The sequence below is a fragment of the Bubalus bubalis genome, chromosome 11 (assembly GCF_019923935.1).
Source record: "Bubalus bubalis isolate 160015118507 breed Murrah chromosome 11, NDDB_SH_1, whole genome shotgun sequence".
Taxonomy (NCBI): Eukaryota; Metazoa; Chordata; class Mammalia; order Artiodactyla; family Bovidae; genus Bubalus; species Bubalus bubalis.
Window position 1 is genome coordinate 59,624,886 of NC_059167.1, and position 19,274 is coordinate 59,644,159.

At 43.5% G+C, this 19,274-nt stretch overlaps 1 protein-coding gene across 8 annotated transcripts in view; it reads left to right on the plus strand.

Annotated features, from left to right (window-relative positions):
* NIN (ninein) overlaps positions 1-19,274 on the plus strand; it is a 104,741-nt gene that overhangs the window by 28,922 nt on the left and 56,545 nt on the right. For 5 of the 8 annotated variants that reach the window (XM_025295786.2, XM_044925128.1, XM_025295792.2 and 2 more), the window contains 2 exons: positions 4,779-4,868; positions 6,382-6,551. In XM_025295786.2, the coding sequence (XP_025151571.1) occupies positions 4,779-4,868; positions 6,382-6,551 (260 nt within the window). The remainder of the gene's footprint in view (positions 1-4,778; positions 4,869-6,381; positions 6,552-19,274) is intronic. The other 3 variants (XM_044925129.1, XM_044925130.1, XM_044925131.1) reach the window with 1 other exon arrangement.

Sequence of the window (19,274 nt, forward strand, 5' to 3'; positions counted from 1 at the left end):
TATTAAGCATGGAGCAATCAATATACGGGTTGCACTGAATTCACAGGAGAAAAAAGGTCCCATGAAAGTTGTACCAGGTTTGAAAGAAGTCAGTTTTGAGCTGAGCCTTGAACAATGGGGAGGATTCAGTTAGATGATCTGTGAATCTCTGGCTTCTTCCCCCAAATGGCTCAAGAAGCAGGGCCTTCTAACAGGAATTAGCAGGCTGAGCCTCCCAGAAGAAGGCTGGGGAACAATCTCATCATCATTTTCAACTCCTTTTTTTTTTTTTCCTATTGATAGGTCTTCACCTGCTTTAGGGCTTAGATAGATCATCTGGTCAGACCAGTCAGCCCTGGGGGTTGTTAGGCCACACCTATCCACCATCCTCAGCACCCTTGGGCAGAGTGCTGACCTTCCCCTTGACATTTCCCTTCCAGACAAAGCGAATCAGAGCCACCCCATTTTGTGCCCAGAAGCCCCTGTGTTCCAGCAGGAAGCATCACTCAGATTGCTAAGAACTGAGTGGAAATGTGGAGACTGAACTGCTAAGAACTTGTGGAGACTGCTCCTAAAACTCTGTCTTTGCATTCAGCTGTTTAGTTGCTAAGTCATATCTGACTCTTTACAACCCTGTGGACTGTACCCTGCCGGTCTCCTCTGCCCATGGGATTTCCCAAGCAAAAAGACTGGAGTGGGTTGCCATTTCCTTCTCCAGGTTTGCATCCGGGGAGGGGACACTAAAGCTCCAGTTGGCACCTGCATCTTGTGTGAAGATGCTGGAAGAGAGGCATGATTGGGGAGTGGGGTGCTAGGGTTCAGGAAGCAGCTGCCTTGGAAAGGGCTGTGTGGACATAAAAATGGGAGTGAGGACCCTGCCTGCAGATGGTCTCCGCAGAGGTGGGGTTGCACTGGGAGGCGGAAGGGATGGATATAATGTCCCAAGGCTTTCCAGGTGTATTTTTTCTCCCCTCCCTCCTTGGAACATCTCCCTCTCCATCCCTTTTCTTTTCCCACCTCTCCCGTTCTCCTCTACCCTTGTTTCCTCTTCTTCTTGGCCTCTCACTCATTCTTCCTCTGCCGGTTGGACCCCAAACCATCAATTCTTCCTGCTTCCCCTCTCCCAGCCCTCCGTGGGCCTCTCGCTCTCTGCTGTGCTTCTGTCCCTCACCCGCTTCCTTTGCTGTTGGTTTTCTTTCTGTCTCTGTGTCTTCCTCTGTCTGGGTTTTTCTCCACTTTGCTTCTTCTCTTCCCTTTTCTTTTATTTAGTATCGGTGTGCACTTGCTCTCTGACTGTGTGATCCCTGTGCAGCAGTGTGTCAGAGTGGGCGAGGAGGTGGGTTGCACGGTGGGGGTGGGGGTGCTCATTTGCTGCACGACTGCCTCTTCCTGGGAAGCTTTGTGGGGTAGGGTGGTGGGGGAGGCTTGTCCTGAGGTTTACACCTGCTTTATTTTCAAAAGAGTTTCAGGAATCCCGTGAGGTCAGCAGAAATGTAGTCTAGTGGGTCTCAGACGACCCCCTGTCCCCAGGCCCATTAGAAGGGGTGGGGTCTCTGGGAATGAATTCCTAGGATAAGGAGGCAGGAAGCCATGGATTGCAGGAGCAATTCCAAAATAAGGAGATCAGCACCACAAAGCTGTAGCTTTCTTCTTCATCCTGGAAATATCCTCAGGTCATTTCAGGGAAAGGGAAAGTTTGAATCAAAAAGTGATAAAATAATAGCCATCTTATCCCTCAACAATAACCTCAGATATGCAGATGACACCACCCTTATGGCAGAAAGTGAAGAGCAACTAAAAAGCCTCTTGATGAAAGTGAAAGAGGAGAGTGAAAAAGTTGGCTTAAAGCTCAACATTCAGAAAACGAAGATCATGGCATCTGGTCCCATCACTTCATGGGAAATAGATGGGGAAACAGTGGAAACAGTGTCAGACTTTATTTTGGGGGGCTCCAAAATCACTCAGATGGTGATTACAGCCATGAAATTAAAAGACGCTTACTCCTTGGAAGGAAAGTTATGACCAACCTAGATAGCATATTAAAAAGCAGAGATATTACTTTGCCAACAAATGTCCATCTAGTTAAGGCTATGGTTTTTCCAGTAGTCATGTATGGATGTGAGAGTTGGACTGTGAAGAAAGCTGAGCGCTGAAGAATTGCTGCTTTTGAACTGTGGTGTTGGAGAAGACTCTTGAGAGTCCCTTGGACTGCAAGGAGATCCAACCAGTCCATCCTAAAGGAGACCAGTCCTGGGTGTTCATTAGAAGGACTGATGTTAAGGCTGAAATTCCAATACTTTGGCCACCTGATGCGAAGAGTTGACTCATTGTAAAAGACCCTAATACTGGGAGGGATTGGGGGCAGGAGGAGAAAGGGACGACAGAGGATGAGATGGCTGGATGGCATCACCGACTCGATGTACATGAGTTTGGGTGAACTCCGGGAGTTGGTGATGGACAGGGAGGCCTGGCATGCTGTGATTCATGGGGTTGCAAAGAGTTGGACATGACTGAGCAACTGAATTGAACTGATCCCTCAACAACTACAACAGAATGCTCTGCCATGGCTGGTGTCTGGTATTTAATACTGGAGTGCGTCTCTGAAACTCTCCTTTAACTTCCCATGTATGTACTATGGATGGCACTTCATCCCAGGTCCTAAGCTTGTGTTTTTCATGAAAAGTATTGATGGAATAAATAGTGTTTAGGCTTTGGGGTAACCATTTCAGCTTCCTCTTGGGTCCTCGTTGCTTTGTCTTTGGCCATTGCAAGAACTGAGTGTTCCAAGTGGCCATTCTCATCACACAGGTGCCTGGGGCAGTTCTGGGAGACAGCAGAAAGTGTACGCTGCCCTGCTCAGTTAGAGGGGGAAGGGAGAGGGGGTGGGTGGCTGTTGGTTGTTTTCCCTGCCTGCAGCTAGCCTGTTCCAAGTGGTCATTCTCATTAACTTTGTATTTCAATTTTTCTTTCATTGTGAAGACAAGATCTTCTGGTCACTTTAAACGTGTGCACTGTGGTTCATCCTGATCCTGGAAAGTGAACATTGTCACAGCTCTGGAGTTTCTCTTGTTGTTACATCTCATCGTGAGCTCTCCAGAAGCTCCAGGAGCCCAAGACTCCTCTCGGCAGTGTGGGCTTGTCTGCTTTCCTTCCGAGCTCACTTGTACTTTTATGTAGTGATGCCAAATAGGGGAAATGGAAAATAGGAAAGAAGGGAAAATGGCTCACAAGCTTGACACTCCAGGTAGAATCATAAATATACATTCAAGGGACTGAAACACTGAAAGTAAAAGCAGTCCTTTATCCACCCCCCCCACCACTGATATTTCACGTCCCTCCTTGGAGCTCATGATTGGAGCAGTTACTTAGACTTAGGTTAAAGGAAGCTATATGTACATAATTTCATTTCTTAATAGGTTAAATGACCATGTATTATCTGACATAGAAAAGATTATGTACATTACATCCAGATGTGCTCCTAAAGTAAAGAAACTTTGCCCCAGGGCTGTGGTTTGGCAAGTCTTTCTTGGGTGTGGTAACGAAGGGGCAAGGTGTTCTTTAGTTTCAGTGAGCAAGAATGTCTTGAAACCCCCACTAAGGCCTCCTTTTTGGTGGACTGCTGCTGAACACTTGTAAAGCCCTGCTTGAGATGAATAAGGAGAATATTGGAGTTTTCAAACTCTTAACACAGCAATGACTGTTGGCCATGAATGTTCTCTCTAGACCTCCTTACATTTAATGTCTTTCTTCCCCTTCTTATTTTGTAAATATAATGAGGTTGATGCTCTAAACAGAAAAAAGACATGTGAGTATATAAGTCTAAAATGTAACTATTTTTAATTGATGTGATTAGTCTGATACTTTATTGTATGATTTGTGAAATTTCTTATGAGGAAACTTTAATACTTCATTTTTCCTTTGCTGTGTTAATATCTTTATTCCTAAAAGATTTTATATTTAATCGATTTCTCTAGAAATTGACTTTGTGGTGTATGTACAGTCTGTGAAAGATATTAACTTAGAGTTTACTCAGAATTGGTTTTTATAATTAAAATATAAAATTAACTTAAAAATTAAAGTTTCTGGCAATGCAAAAATAAGTACGTATATAAAAACACCAAAGGATCCTAGTGTTTCACAATCTACGTATTACCTTTCACTGTGTAGGGAAAAAAACTGTTTCAAATCTACCACTGCTCCCTACACAGCATGAGATATTTAGTGGTAAATAACTAGGGCTTCCCTGGTGACTCAGATGGTAAAGGATCTGCCTGTAATGCAGGAGACCTGGGTTCGATCCCTGGATCAGGAAAATCCCCCTGGAAAAGGGAATGGCGACCCACCCCTGTATTCTTGCCTGGAGAATCCTATGGACAGAGGAGCCTGGCAGCGTCCATGGGGTCGCAAAGAGTCATACACGACTGAGCGACTAACACTTTATCTAACTAGGGAACCATTTTATCCACAGATGGGTTTTAGATTAAATCACAGTGGGATTTTTTTTTTGGTTTTTGGTTTTTTGGTTTTTGGTTTGAAACAGTGGCTTTGTCCCACTGCTTTTTTCCCTCTGGAAAAGTACAGCATATATTAAGAGTTCCTTTGTCACTTCCTTCCCCAGATTGTGACCATCTTCTCACAGTGGGAAAATCCCATGTTGCATTTTCTGATGTTTTACGTTTTCCCTTTAATTTTTTCTAAGCCCCCACCATCACTAAATGGTGTATCTTGTTGTCCTCCACTAAAATTTAAGAATATGTAATGAATTAAGGATGGTTCTATATTGCCTCTTATCTGACTAGCATCTGTGGGTGTCAGCTGCCAACAAGCAGCTCGGGTGTCTGGGCCGCTCCTGAACGCTCATAAGCTGACACACTCTCTTCTGATAAAAGGTACCTTCAAATATGCATGTGCCTTTCAGTATACATTTTGTATGCTTGAACACTTTCTGTAAGAGAATCACTCGACCTAATAAAGTGGCTTGGCTGGGACTTTGAAAAAGCTGGATATAAATATCGCTAGAATTTATAGAACAAGCATAAATACTTCACTCTGAGCTCTGCTGAGCATTTTCGGGATGTTTCTGAGCACATTTGTGAAATCAGAGCTTATCCCAGGAAAAGGGCCTGGGGGAGTGAGGACAGTTAGTCACATAGGGTCACCAGTCCTCCCGAGGAAGCTTCAAAGTAACGGCTACCCCTTAACACTTTCATGTTAAGGGGTAGGGTTTTATTTTCTTAGTTCTTATCTAATCATCTACCCTAGTTTTGTTGCTATGTGTACAGCCCTTACCTAAAAACCTGCATGTCTGAGTTCAGACATACCTTGTTAAGACTGTCATGTTCAAACAGAACACATATGTTCTCCAGAGAGACAGTATGTCTGTATGGGTGATAAGAACTGAAATCAAAGTATTGCCAGTCTTATATTTAATGGAATATTTTATTCTCCTAATTCTGTTCAAGATGCTAAAAAAAAAAAAGTCTATCTCTAATTTGACATTCGTAATGAGTGAAGTATTATTGCTTTAAAGCTACCATTGTAGAGGAAGATTAGTGTGTGGTGATGGTTGGTGGTGGTGAAGGTGGTGGTGATGGTGAAGGTGGTGAAGGTTGAACCTGAGACATGTTCTGCACAATGCTGAAGCCCTTCTTCAAGGTCAGGAGATGACTCTCCCCTTATATGCACATTCTTTTTTATTTTGCAATGCACAAAGCTCATGAAGAGAAAAAATATATATAATCTTCTTAATGCAGTTTTGCAGTTGCTGTTTTATTCCACAGCTTTTAATTTTATAATGAGATTTTGATGCCAAGTTTCGTGTAAGCGATGAGCTGTCATTAATTGATGAGGATGCACTGTGTCAGTTTCTTTGTTCTCTCATCTTGCTTGTCTGATGGATCAGAAAGTGGGATGGTTAACAAAGGAGTCACTGAGGTACAAGAGGGGTGTGGTCCAGACTAATTGGTGTGAATGCTACCTTTACAGTGCGGATAGAGTGTTCATTTTATCATCATTTCCCAACGTGTCTCTTTGGTGGTATGATCCCTCCCTCTACCTTCCCCTGTGTCTGTGAACAGAGCTTGATAAACAGAAGAACAGATATGACTGCTTGCTTTGTCCTGATCTTAATTCCATAGTTTTAAGCAAATTCCTCACTGTGGGCTCTGCATCTCTCCCACCATATGCTGAGATCTACTCAGGGCACTAGAAATCATTCGGAATTAAAAGCTGTGCTGTGCATCTGACCTGCTAGCTCATGGACGCCCACATCCACTGCAACTGGCAATGGTGGTGGTTATTTTGGGGCTGGTATATAAGAGGCTGTGTCCGAAGGCTGGGAGTTGTCACATAGGGACTGAGATTGTCTTGTAATGTGGCCTCAACTCTTGTCTCCTTGCCCAGACTGCACTCTCGAAGCTCAGCCCAAATATGTTAGAGGTGGGAAGCGTTATGGACGCAGATCTTTACCTGAATTTCAAGAATCCGTGGAGGAATTTGCAGAGGTGACCGTCATTGAGCCACTTGATGAAGAAGCACAGCCTTCACACATCCCAGCCAGTGAGCGCAGCGAGGTAAGAAATTGGACAGACGCCTCCATCTGGACCACAGGTGTGGAGACTTGTGGGTACCCACACCCTTGTGGCGCAGACACAGGAGGACTGAGGGGCTGATGGCTTTTCTCAGCCACTTTTTTTTTTCAACTACATGCTAATCTTCTTACTTGCCTTTTGGATATCTATGACTGCTTTTTCTATTGTTTATATGTTTCATCTCTGTTTCAGCTTTTGAAGAGCTGATGTTTCTGTGCGTGTTTTATGTATATAGTTTTTAACGCAGTTATTTTTGTATTATCTGAGGTCTGCCACTTCTAGCTGTTCTTGGGAATCTCTCTCTCCTCCACGGCAGTGTCATTTTCAGTTATGTAAAAAGCTCATCAGCTCCCTCCCCGCAAACTATAAAACAGCTGCAGTGACAGGTAAGAAGTGAAAGCCGTTCTCAGGCATTTCAGGAGCCAGCATCTTATCTTTTGTGGTGGGGTAAAGCAGCTTTGCAACTTTGTCCTTGTCACAGGGCTCAGCAGTTGCCAGGATTCTTACCAGTTCTGGCGCCCCCAGGCGCATCTGACTCCCCAGCAATCAGATATCCCTCTGCTCCCCTCATCTCCCTCTTTTCATTTTACATTTTGCTATACTCTACCAATAAGGAAGAAGCAGTAGCATTTTCTTTTTTTTTTTTTCTTTATGGCTCATTTACCAGCGTCCCATTTATAGAACATGATTGAAAGTGCCATGCTGAGCAAGCTCTAAATATTTCTTGCAAATCCCAGCTTAGTCTGGGGATGCAGATACTTCAGATGCTCATATAAGCTGGGAAAGAGACAAAAGAGCCTCAACTTCCTTAAAGTCGTCTGTAGATCATAGTGTAAGCAGGGAGTATGTGTTTGTTGCCATTAACTTTCATGTTCAGCTTGCTGATTTATCTATGAGAATCTTGCTCCATTAATGTCCCCTGCAAGCCGATACCTGGCATCTTCAACTTTCTAGAATACCCACAAACCCAAAGGTAACCAGAGAGAGTTGCAGTACTGAGCAGAAATGAGACCAAGCACAAGGGCTGCAATTTAGAAGACACATGACTGGTCTGCTAACCAGAAGAGGCTTGCACTGCTTTTTAGAATCAAGTGATACCTGCCCTCACAATAGAAGTGAAGGAGCAGTGGCAGAAATGCAAGTGAGAAGAGAGGAAGAAAAGCAGCTAAAAGGGGGTAAGATAGATAAAAGCCACAAAAGTGGTGTGAATAGTGTGGGTGAGAGGTGATGGATAAAAATGGAAAGACTTTGAGAAGCAACAAGGCTGCTACTAAAACACAGCAATAGGGGCCCATGGGTCTGGGGCAGAGACCTCTACCCATCTTGGTTCAGTCGGTTTCAGACCATTCCTTGGGTCACTGAGAATTTAGATAGGGCCCTTTCCACAGTAAAGCACATAGGCTCGCACTCACAAGTGCTCCATTTACTATTTCAGGTGAGCAGGTGATCTGCATACTTCAGTCACTGCAGTGTCTATACTATTTATCTTGCTGTCAGGAAGGGTATCAAAATGGCAACATTAAACCTGTTTCATAGCCCTAACTAGTGTGGAATGTATCTGAGACATGTCTCTGTGAAAAAACTAATTGGTAAAAATAGGGCCCCACACTTGATGGGGGAAGATTTTCTTATTTGGAAAACACTTTTAAGTCTAGTATCTCCTTTCTCCAACTGTTTTCAGTGCTGAGGTACTGTTATTTGGTGCTAAGAAATGAAATGGTTACTTATTTTTTTGTGAGGCGAGTTTCTAATTACCACCTGGGGATACCCAGAAAGTTCTTGGGCAGAACTGATTTTTTTTGCTGGTAGGATATTTCTTATGTCTTTATTTAATTTCATCTACTGATTTCCAGTGAGATTTACTGTTTAAAAAGTGCGACTTTGGCTTTATGTGTAAATAAAGTTAAGGGTTGAGGCCAGAGTCTGGGCAAAATCTTGCTGCTTATACTTAGTACAAGGGTATATTGGGAGAATCATTTCACCCCTGATAAACTTCAGCTTCCCTAACTCCTCTAGAAACCTCTTAGGTGTGACCTTTTGACACTATATAGAAGCTTTGGTGTAATAACCCACCATCAAAGAGCAGCAAATAGAGGGCTGGAGAACGTCATTTGTCTCTGTCTGCTCTCCCCAAGAACTCTACTGACTTGACTTCGAGAGTCTGTTATAGCCCAACCAGAAAACCTGTAGCAAATCAGATAACACGTTTTTACCTCCCTCTTTATTTATTGCTAAAAGTGGACTCAAAGTTCATGCAGCTGCTTTCTTATCTAAAAGTGAAGTGTTTTGTGAACTGAATGGAGCCTGTTGGTTTTCAGATCGATTCATCACAACATTTACAGCATGATGCATGAGGTTTTTGATGTTCCTGTTGGCAGTGAGACGGGCCGGCCTCCGCTTCATGCAGTAACCTTGGCTGTGGATCACACTCGCTGCCCTCATGATCTGCAGCATAGTTTCGTCACCATTGGTCTTAACTGCATCTGGTTGTGTCAAGGTGGCACTCCGGTTTCCTGGCCAGTTTCTGTAATCATTTCAGCAATCGAAAGCGACTCTTTTGGTCAACTCAGTTCATGCTCTGGGCAGCACTGGCTTGCTCTAGACACCCTTGTCTCTTCTACAGAAGCTATCTGGGGCTCCTCAGAGTACTGGGGCATCTTCCCTATTCTAGAGTGGCCCTCAGGTGGGGAAGATGAGGAGGGCAATGTTCTCAATGAACTGTGGGATTTATTTATTCTTAACTTACAAGTTCAGTATCTGTCAGGAGGTCTTTATTTTTTTCTATACAAACAGCCAGATTGCAGATTTTTGTATGAATAAATGGGGTTTATTGCATCTCAAGCTACCAAATCACTTCTTTCCAAACTAAAATTTTTATTTTGTATTGAGGTATAGCTAGTTAACAATGTAGTTAACAATGTAGTTTTAGGTGGACAGTGAAGGGACTCGGCCATATATATATATGTATCCATTCTCCCCTAAACCCCACTCCCATCCAGGCTGGCACATACAGTTGAGCAGAGTTCCATGTTCTATACACTAGGTCCCCCATTGGTTATCCATTCTAAATATAGCAGTGTGTACATGTCCTTCCCAAAGTCCCTAACTAGCCCTTCCCCCTGGCAACCATAAGTTTGTTTTCTAAGTCTGTGAGTCTCTTTCTGTTTTGCAAGTTCATTTGTATCATCTCTTTTTAGATTCCACCTATAAGGGATGTCATAGGATAGTTCTCCTTCTCTGTCTGACTTACTTCACTCAGTATGACACTCTCCAGGTCCATCCATGTTGCTGCCAATGGCATTATTTCATTCTTTTTAATGGCTGAGTAATATTTCATAGTATGTATGTACCACATCTTCTTTATCCTTTCCTCTGCAAATGGACATTTAGGTTGCTTCTGTGTCTTAGCTTTTGTAAACAGTGCTGCAATGAACACTGGGGTGCATGTTTCCTTTCAGATGTTTTTCTCCAAATATATGCCCAGGGCTGGAATTGCGGGGTCATACGGTAGCTCTATTTTGTTTTTTAAGGAACCTCCATACTGCTCTCCATAGTGGCTGTACCAGTTTACATTCCCACCAACAGTGTAGGGGGGCTACCTTCTCTCCACACCCTCTCCAGCATTTGTCGTTTGTAGATTTTTTGATGATGGCCATTCTGTCAGGAGTCTGCTGGTTTCTTTTTTCTTCCTCTTGGTTGCCTCTGGCCCTTTTGTCTCCTGCCCTTGGGTGTTAAGAATTTCTTCCTTGGGTGTGTTTGTTATCAGGGACTCATATTTCCATGTGGCTTTGCAGTATTAAAGGCAGGAGTGGGCTGGGTCTCCTGTGACATGACTATTTCATGAGGAGCAGTCAGATGGGAAGCTAGAGACAAGTCTGCTTGGTTTGGTTCTAGGTTTCTTTGACTCCTGGGCCCTGGCTCAGGGGTTCCTGGCTTGCCCGTAGACTGAAGTTTTTCCTGTCCTCAGACAAGCCTCATTTTTTCTTCTAAAGTGACTTGAGAGTTTTCTTTTTCTTTTTTTTTTTTTGATGAAGACCACAGGACCTGAATCTGTTATCAGAAGTTCAATAATGAGGAAGTCCGGCTGTTATTACCCAACAGGAGAATAGTTTTCAGCTCTAGGATGAATCAAGCAATAATCCTCTTTATTTAAGGAGTTCGGAGAGGTGGGCAATAGAATGGAATGGTGTCACAGTTCAGTTCAGTCGCTCAGTCGTATCTGACTCTGCGACCCCGTGGACCGCAGCATACCAGGCCTCTCTGTCCATCACCAACTCACAGAGTTTACCCAAACTCATGTCCATTGAGTCCCACCTCATCCTCTGTTGTCCCCTTCTCCTCTAGCCCTCAATCTTTCCCAGCATCAGTGTCTTTTCAAATGAGTCAGCTCTTCACATCAGGTGGCCAAAGTATTGGAGTTTCAGCTTCAGCATCAGTCCTTCCAATGAACACTCAGGACTGATCTCCTTTAGGATGGACTGGTTGGATCTCCCTGCCATCCAAGGGACTCTCAAGAGTCTTCTGCAACACCACAGTTCAAAAGCATCAATTCTTTGGCACTCAGCTTTCTTTATAGTCCAACCCTCCCATCCATGCATGACTGCTGGAAAAACCATAGCCTTGACTAGATGGACCTTTGTTGACAAAGTAATGTCTCTGCTTTTTAATATGCTGTCTAGATTGGTCATAACTTTCCTTCCAAGGAGTAAGCCTCTTTTAATTTCATGGCTGCAGTCACCAACTGCAGTTATTTTGGAGCCCAGAAAAATAAAGTCTGACACTGTTTCCACTGTTTCCCCATCTATTTGCCATGAAGTGATGGGACCAGATGCCATGATCTTCGTTTTCTGAATGTTGAGCTTTAAGCCAACTTTTTCACTCTCCTCTTTCACTTTCATCAAGAGGCTCTTTAGTTCCTCTTCACTTTCTGCCATAAGGGTGGTGTCATCTGCATATCTGATGTTATTGATATTTCTCCCAGCAATCTTGATTCCAGCTTGTGCTTCTTCGAGCCCAGCGTTTCTCATGATGTACTCTGCATATAAGTTAAATAAGCAGGGTGACAATATACAGTCTTGTACAGACAATATACATTACTTCTTTCCCGATTTGGAACCAGTCTGTTGTTCCATGTCTAGTTCTAACTGTTGCTTCCTGACCTGCGTACAGATTTCTCAAGAGGCAGATCAGGTGGTCTGGTATTCCCATCTCTTTCAGAATTTTCCACAGTTTATTGTGATCCACACAGTCAAAGGCTTTGGCATAGTCAATAAAGCTATGGTGTCACAAGTCACCTCTAAATGCTAGCCTCAGGGTAACTTGTTTCTTTCTAGGAACTCATCCTGTAGAGATATGTTAGCAAACAATCATCTGAAGGGATAAACAATAATCCCTAACCTGTTTCCCTGGTGGCTCAGATGGTAAAGAATCTGCCTGCAAGGCAGGAGACCTGGGGTCAGTCCTTGGGTTGGGAAGATCCTCTGGAGAAGGAAATGGCAACCCACTCTAGTATTCTTGCCTGGAGAATTCCATGGACATGGGAGCCTAGTGGGGCCCCAGTCCATGATGTCGCAAAGAGTCAGATATGGCTGAGCAGCTCACACACACACACACACACACACACACACACTTTCCCTCTAGGGTTGCTCCAGAGTAGGGGTGTTGCTAAGAGGGGACATTTCATTCCTAGGCTCTTGGTCTAGTTATGCACAGTGTCCTTTCTGCATCCTTATTTGGAAGGCCTTCTCCCATATGTTCAACAGATTACAGGTAATTCTCAGTAGCTGCAATTCTCTGAGGTCTACCTGTAACTTCACCATTTTCCTCCCACCCAAGAAAACAGAGATGCTGGCAAGTGAGAGTGGTGTTGTGGTGTGTGTGTTAGTTGCTCAGTCATGTCTGACTCTCTACAACCCCGTGGACTGTAGCCTGTCAGGCTCCTCTGTCCATGGAATTTTCCAGGCAAGAATACTGGAGTGGGTTGCCATTTCCTACTCCAGGGGATCTTCCCAACCCAGGGATCGAACCTGGGTCTCTTGCATTGCAGGCAGATTCTTTAAGGTCTGAGCTACCAGGGAAGCCTGATGTTATGGTAGAGATTGCTTTCAAGCACGTAAATTTTTTAATATAAGTTACATGCGAAGATCCAAATTGCCCCCATGACCATTCATGGTGCACCAACCATTGTGTGTCGTGCCTTGGGTGAGAACCCATGTTATGACTGTGGGATCACATTTTGGCCTCATCCTTTGAATAGAATACATGAGTTCTGTGAGTTATAACACCTTGTTATGAGGTGTTTAGGGTTGTGTTTGACTTTTGTTTCAGTTCACATAAGGTAAAACCCTAACATAAATTGTCAACGTTTTAATCATCTCCATCCTACCTTCCCCAGCTTTATTCAGGCAATTTGATTCTTTCCTGATGAAGCAGAAAATACCTAACCTAACTGTTAAGCATGCCTCCCCTACCAAGTTTACTTTACAAGGCCATAAAGCCATTGCACAGGGAAAGACCACTGTAATCCTGCTAAGTTTTTTAGCACTAAAATGATATTTTAGAATTTCACTTAGAAACCCTGAAGGCAAAACGTGCTAGTTCACAAGCGATGGAAGTTTCCAGCATCAGGTTGAGATGTGTAGTCACCTTTCAATTTAGTGTGTTTATCTGACAAATAGATCCCTTGGGAGTCTGACATCTCCTCTGGGGTATTAAAGGGAAAATAGTGACTTTTCTTTGTTCGTAGGATCATTTTCACTCAAGGCAGTTCAGTTGGACATTCTATTCTGAATTAATCCAGACTAACAAAGGGCACTTTCTTGATTCCCACGTAAGGTATGATTAACGAGAAGGTTTTGGTGGTGGTAGTTTTTGCTTTACTTTGTGAAGAAACAGGTGAGTTTTTAGATTCCAAGAGTACATACCCAGCCCACCCCCCTTATATGCACATATGCAGTGGCTACTGAACTAACCTTGAATTTTATATTCACTTTTCTCCTAAGAGTAGCTGGAAGTGGGGGAGAAAACTAATTCTTGGTTCTTTTCTGTATTATTCAGATGTAGTGGAAAGGTTGACAATGAATACAGTTGGAGCAGGGCCACTTTGCTTTCTGCCCTCATTCCAAACACGGGACCCCTTGTTAACTGTTTTCCTCCACAGGGTATAAATCGGGTCTAGTAAGATTCTTGTCATGAGCCAGAGGCTTTAAACAATGATTTCTTCAATTGCAGACAATAGGAGTGTAAGTCAAAACCCTGCAGTTTAAGTGAGGACCTGAGAGAAAAGTTAAAGCCAATTGCTTCATTCAGCCAAGAATGGACATTAAATCAAGCCTTTGTGTCAGGACTGTGGGAGTGGGAGATTGAGTGGTGGTGGTTGTTTAAAATCAAAAACAGAAATGAAGAACCCCAACACTGATTTTACTGCCCTCCGTAAAATCAAACTTCTTCAAGAAGTGTGAAACTGACTTAAATTCTCCTTATGTTCATTTTCATATATGCATAACTTTGTAGTTGAACTTCATGAATTATTCATTTGTGTTGTATAGAGCAGATATTTAATTTTGGAGCAAACTTCTTAGTAACTTAGAGAAGTTCTGCTAAGAGCTTTTGTAGTCAAACTTATTTTTCAGTTCCTTGCCTGTTACATTGTTTGTTCTAGTCTTAGATAAAATAAGCAGTTGCATTACTGATGCCATTTGCTTCCATCAAATGATGTGAGATTATCAGGAGAGGTTTCCTTATTCATGGAATTCCAGTGATTCCCTTCATATTTCTTGAGTATTATTAGATCTGGCTATTCTCAGAGATGAAACACTCATTCAAGATGCAAATATAGATCATAAAAGTGATATAAAGACACCCCTTCAAAGCTAATAAGTTGCTTTCATTCTAACATAGACACAGCTCTCAGATTTTCAGGTTTTGTTGTTCTGATAAGTCCTCCTGTCTTCATCACAGAGGAGGTTCCTTTGGAATCCAGCCCTCATTCTCACTTCTTTCCAGGTCAACAATTTCTAATATTTATTTTCTAACTAGAAAACAGAATCAACAACACTTCAAAAAAAATTAACAAGTTAATTTAAGTGATAATAGTAACATTTTTCCAACTATAGCATTAGAAAGTATTTTTCAAATAGGAAAGCAGTATCCACTATCTAAGAGTGACTCGGATGAGCAGGATACCACAAGAAGATGTATGAAAGAACCCTTTTCCTTTGAGGACTTTAAAATCCAGTGAACTGAAACCAGTCCCCAAACTTGGTAGAAAAGGCTTAAGGCTCAGACTCCTTTAAATTCAACATTTCTTCACACTGGCAGTACCGCAGGCTGTTTGGCATTGCAGCAGGACTTATCTAAATGCATGCATTTAAAAATCATACATTAACTCTTGTTATCCCCAGCACTTACTTGTAGCTTTTAATTGCTTTTAAAGCTAAAGGAACTGATTTGCATTCTACTTGTGACAGCCCTGCAACTGGGCAGCTTGTCCCTGGGTTAAGAGATTAGAGTGTGGGGCTGTCAGGGCGCCCTCCATCGCCCCTTCACCTTCAGATTCTGGAGAGCTAGAGATGAAGTTCTCCAAAGTGTGTCCCTGTAGGGATGGTAGCAGCCTGGCTGGGCACACTTAGCTGCCAGTACCTGCCCAGACCATGGCTTTATAAATATTTAGAGTTGTTAAATAGGCCATACCATAGATGCTACACTTTTAAAAGTGCTAAGGTTTCCATCATAAATATTCTAAACTGATCCTGTTTTTGTGTAGAGACTTCCTGTGCTTACTTAAGTGTGCTCTTCTTGTAAAATAGATACTATGGCTCAGTTTGTTGGGGGAGCTTTGTTACTTTAATAAATTTCCTTTCTCTTCTCTCTGGGCTTGCAAGACTTTCCCCTTTCCAAAAATAAAAAAATAAAAATCTGCTTAAGTCTGCTGAGATCAGCTCAGCTCAGCAACCTTTGCTGGGAAAGAATAGCCCCGTGTGTGCGCCATAATCGTTTTAATTAGCCATACATTCTGAGGGGCACAGAGGTCTGCACTCGAGCAGATGGCTGCTGGGGGCTGAGGTTGGGCTTTTGTGGCCAGGGGCCACGCCAGGCCCACGGGCTGCAGATGCTGGCCCAGCCTCGGGGCTAGCAGCTCCTGGATCCCAGAGGCTCGGGCCATCTGCTCCGCAGTCCAGCAAAGCAGGTGTCCTTCCAAAAGAAACATTCCTGAAAGCAGGGCTGCCTATGGCCCACATGTGTGGGACACCCTTGTCCAGCTGTAGGACAGCCTGAGAGCTGACCACAATGACCAGCGTGACTGAGCTACGCAGCCCACAGGGTGGGTGCGGGACTCCCTTTGTCTGCTTAAGTGTGTGTGGGGGGTGGGGGGAGCTGCTTTCTGCAGCAGCCGTTTTAGGGCCAGGCAGCTTCTGACCATCTCCCCTCTGTCCACTCTCACAGAGGCTGTTGGCCAGCACACATGACATGCTGAGCCCTGCCAGCTGCGGGGACACTGTTCAGAGTGCGGAGGCCCCCCAAAGAGGCCTTGCTCCTACGCTGAATCAAAGGTTGATTGCTCCATAACAACTAACACACTCAAAGCTGTCATTTCTACAGTCTCTTCTGGGTTTGTTCTTAAAGCTGATGCTGGTCTGTCTGTTTCTTTCCTCTGCCTTTGTCCTAGTGTTGCACGTAGGAATAATAACTATAACATTAATGTACTCAACAGACACTTAGCACTTAATTTGTAGCATTCACTGTTTTAAGTGCTTTCCAAATACTAGCACACCCTCAGAGGTAGGTACCGTTATTCACTTACCCCTAGGGAAACTGCCGAAGAAGGCAATGGCAAGCCACTCCAGTACTCTTGCCTAGAAAATCCCATGGATGGAGGACCCTGATGGGCTGCAGTCCATGGGGTCGCTACGAATCAGACGCGACTGAGCGACTTCACTTTCACTTTTCACTTTCACACATTGGAGAAGGCAATGGCAACCCACTCCAGTGTTCTTGCCTGGAGAATCCCAGGGACGGCAGAGCCTGGTGGGCTGCCGTCTATGGGGTCACACAGAGTTGGACATGACTGAAGCGACTTAGCAGCAGCAGGGAAACTGCACGCAGGGATTAAGTAACTGGCCCAGGCTTGCATAGCCCATAAGTGAAGAATCCATCTCTGGAGCCTAAACCCTTTACCACGTCATTGTTCTTGCTGAAATATTAACAAGAGCTAACATTTCAAAATCACTGCAGATGGTGATTGCAGTCATGAAATTAAAAGACACTCCTTGGAAGGAAAGTTATGACCAACCTGGATAGCATATTGAAAAGCAGAGATATTACTTTGCTAACAAAGGTCTGTCTAGTCAAGGCTATGGTTTTTCCAGTGGTCATGTATGGATGAGAGAGTTGGACTGTGAAGAAAGCTGAGCACTGAAGAATTGATGCTTTTGAACTGTGGTGTTGGAGAAGACTCTTGAGAGTCCCTTGGGCTGCAAGGAGATCCAACCAGTCTATCCTAAAGGAGATCAGTCTTGGGTGTTCATTGGAAGAACTGATGCTGAAGCTGAAACTCCAGTACTTTGGCCACCTCATGCAAAAAGTTGACTCCTTGGAAAAGACCCTGATGCTGGGAGGGATTGGGGGCAGGAGGAGAAGGGGACGACAGAGGATGAGATGGCTGGATGGCATCACCGACTCGATGGACATGAGTCTGAGTGAACTCCGGGAGTTGGTGATGGACAGGGAGGCCTGGTGTGCTGTGATTCATGGGGTCGCAAAGAGTCGGACATGACTGAGCGACTGAACTGAACTGAACATTTCCTAAGACCCAGGCATGTGCCTCCATGTTCCTATGGGAGGGGGTGGTCAGCCCCACTCTGCAGACAGAGCAGCAGAACTTTACCCTGGCAGTCTCCCCCACTACCATTTTGCCTCCAGAGTCAGGAATAGCTGGGCTTCCACAGGACGATTTTTTAAAAAATTTATTAATATCCATTCATTCTCCAGGAAGAGGCTATTATAAGATTTCAAGGAAAGAAGTTGAAAATCCTTTTTCATTAATTAGTATGGAGAACACATCCCAGCCATTGCCACCCCTTCCTCTCCCACTTTTCCAGAGGTGTTATGATTACCTCCCCTCTAACACTCAGGGCAGACACGTGTCTGGAGGCTACCTGCCAGGCTTTGCTGCTGGGGAAAGCATCAGCAATTAAAGGACCTGGTTCCAGAGTGATGGCTCTTTTTATTGGTGGTATTCCTGTAGTCCAGAGATCTAATTCCCCTCTTCCCCACCTTCTAACCTGCCTTCCCCTTTCTCTCCCCCTGCTTTTTAATTGGAACTACTGGTTCCAGGCAGTGAGAATGAAAATAAATGAGCTGTGAATGAATTGGATCTGCTCCCTCCCACCCTCACCCCCTGAAATTGCAATTTAATAACAAACATTCAGCCACTATGTGATGTGCTTATCTCCCCTTAAAGGAACACACCTGTGGGGGAGACTGGGAAGAAGCATACCAAAACATCTGGGTGGTGAACTCAATCTCCAGTTGAAGTGGCCTTGGGATGAAAATATAGCCCTTAGGATAAGTTTGCTTCCCCTTCTAACAGGGCTGATCTTAGCTGGATCTGTGCTTCTTATACAGGGCTGTAGAGAAACGCTTGGAAAATCATTACCCCTGGAGATGTTAAAATAAGTTATTCCTTACCTTGTCACCACTCACCCTAAGAGTTTGCGTGAAATCACTTAAATTGCTGTACCTGATGCCATTGGTTAGGCTGAATGAGGGGTGCCTCTTTGGATGACTGTGGTCACAGTCCCCAACGCATGTCTCAGATGAGTGTCCCTGATCTTCCTACACTCTGCTAAATTTAGGAGGCATTGGCACCAGCAGCTTTTACCCTCCTGGAAGCACCTGGGCTTCCCACTGAGCCTGTTCTCTTGATCACAAGTCATAGTGCAGGAGGACCTTGCTGACTAGCAGAGTGGTACATACCCAGGGGGCAGAAGTTTCCCTTTCCCCCACCCCTAGGTCACAGGGAATTCATTCAGTGAGAATTCGAGGGCAGGTGGGCAAAAGAAGTTGTGAAGTTGTACCTATTTATATGGTATAAACAACATTTATAACAGTAAAGGAAATGAAATTGTTTCCCACATTCCCTCAACTAAATATATATTTATTGTCTCTGTTTCCTTCCAGTCTTTGTCTAATTGTATAAATGTTTTTTTTCCAGTGGCATAGTGTTGATGGCATTTTTGTTGTGGTCTTTCATTTAACATTTCATCAGATGTATTTCATGCTCCAACATGGTTTTATAATTATATAATGACTATATTATGATGTGTTATTATACTTTATGCCCCACTGTTTTTAAATTGTTTTCAATACTTTACTTTTGCCATCAGAAATCATATGAAATTGGATCAGAAAGCATGAACATTTTCATGGCTTTTGATACATAAAGTCATTTCCTTTAGTAAAAAGTAATATCCATTTGTATTGTTTCCAATAACATTAATAGGTCTATTTTGTTTTCTTTCCCAAACAGGCCTATTTTAAATCATAACCTTGTTGGTAATAGGAGTCATATCTTAAATACTTGGCTAATTTAATGGGAACAAAATGATTGCTTGGTTTTAATTTATGCATCTCTGAATGCTACTGAAATGAACCTTTCCCCATATTTAATTGGGTTGCCTCTTATGTGAATTGTCTGTATTCTTT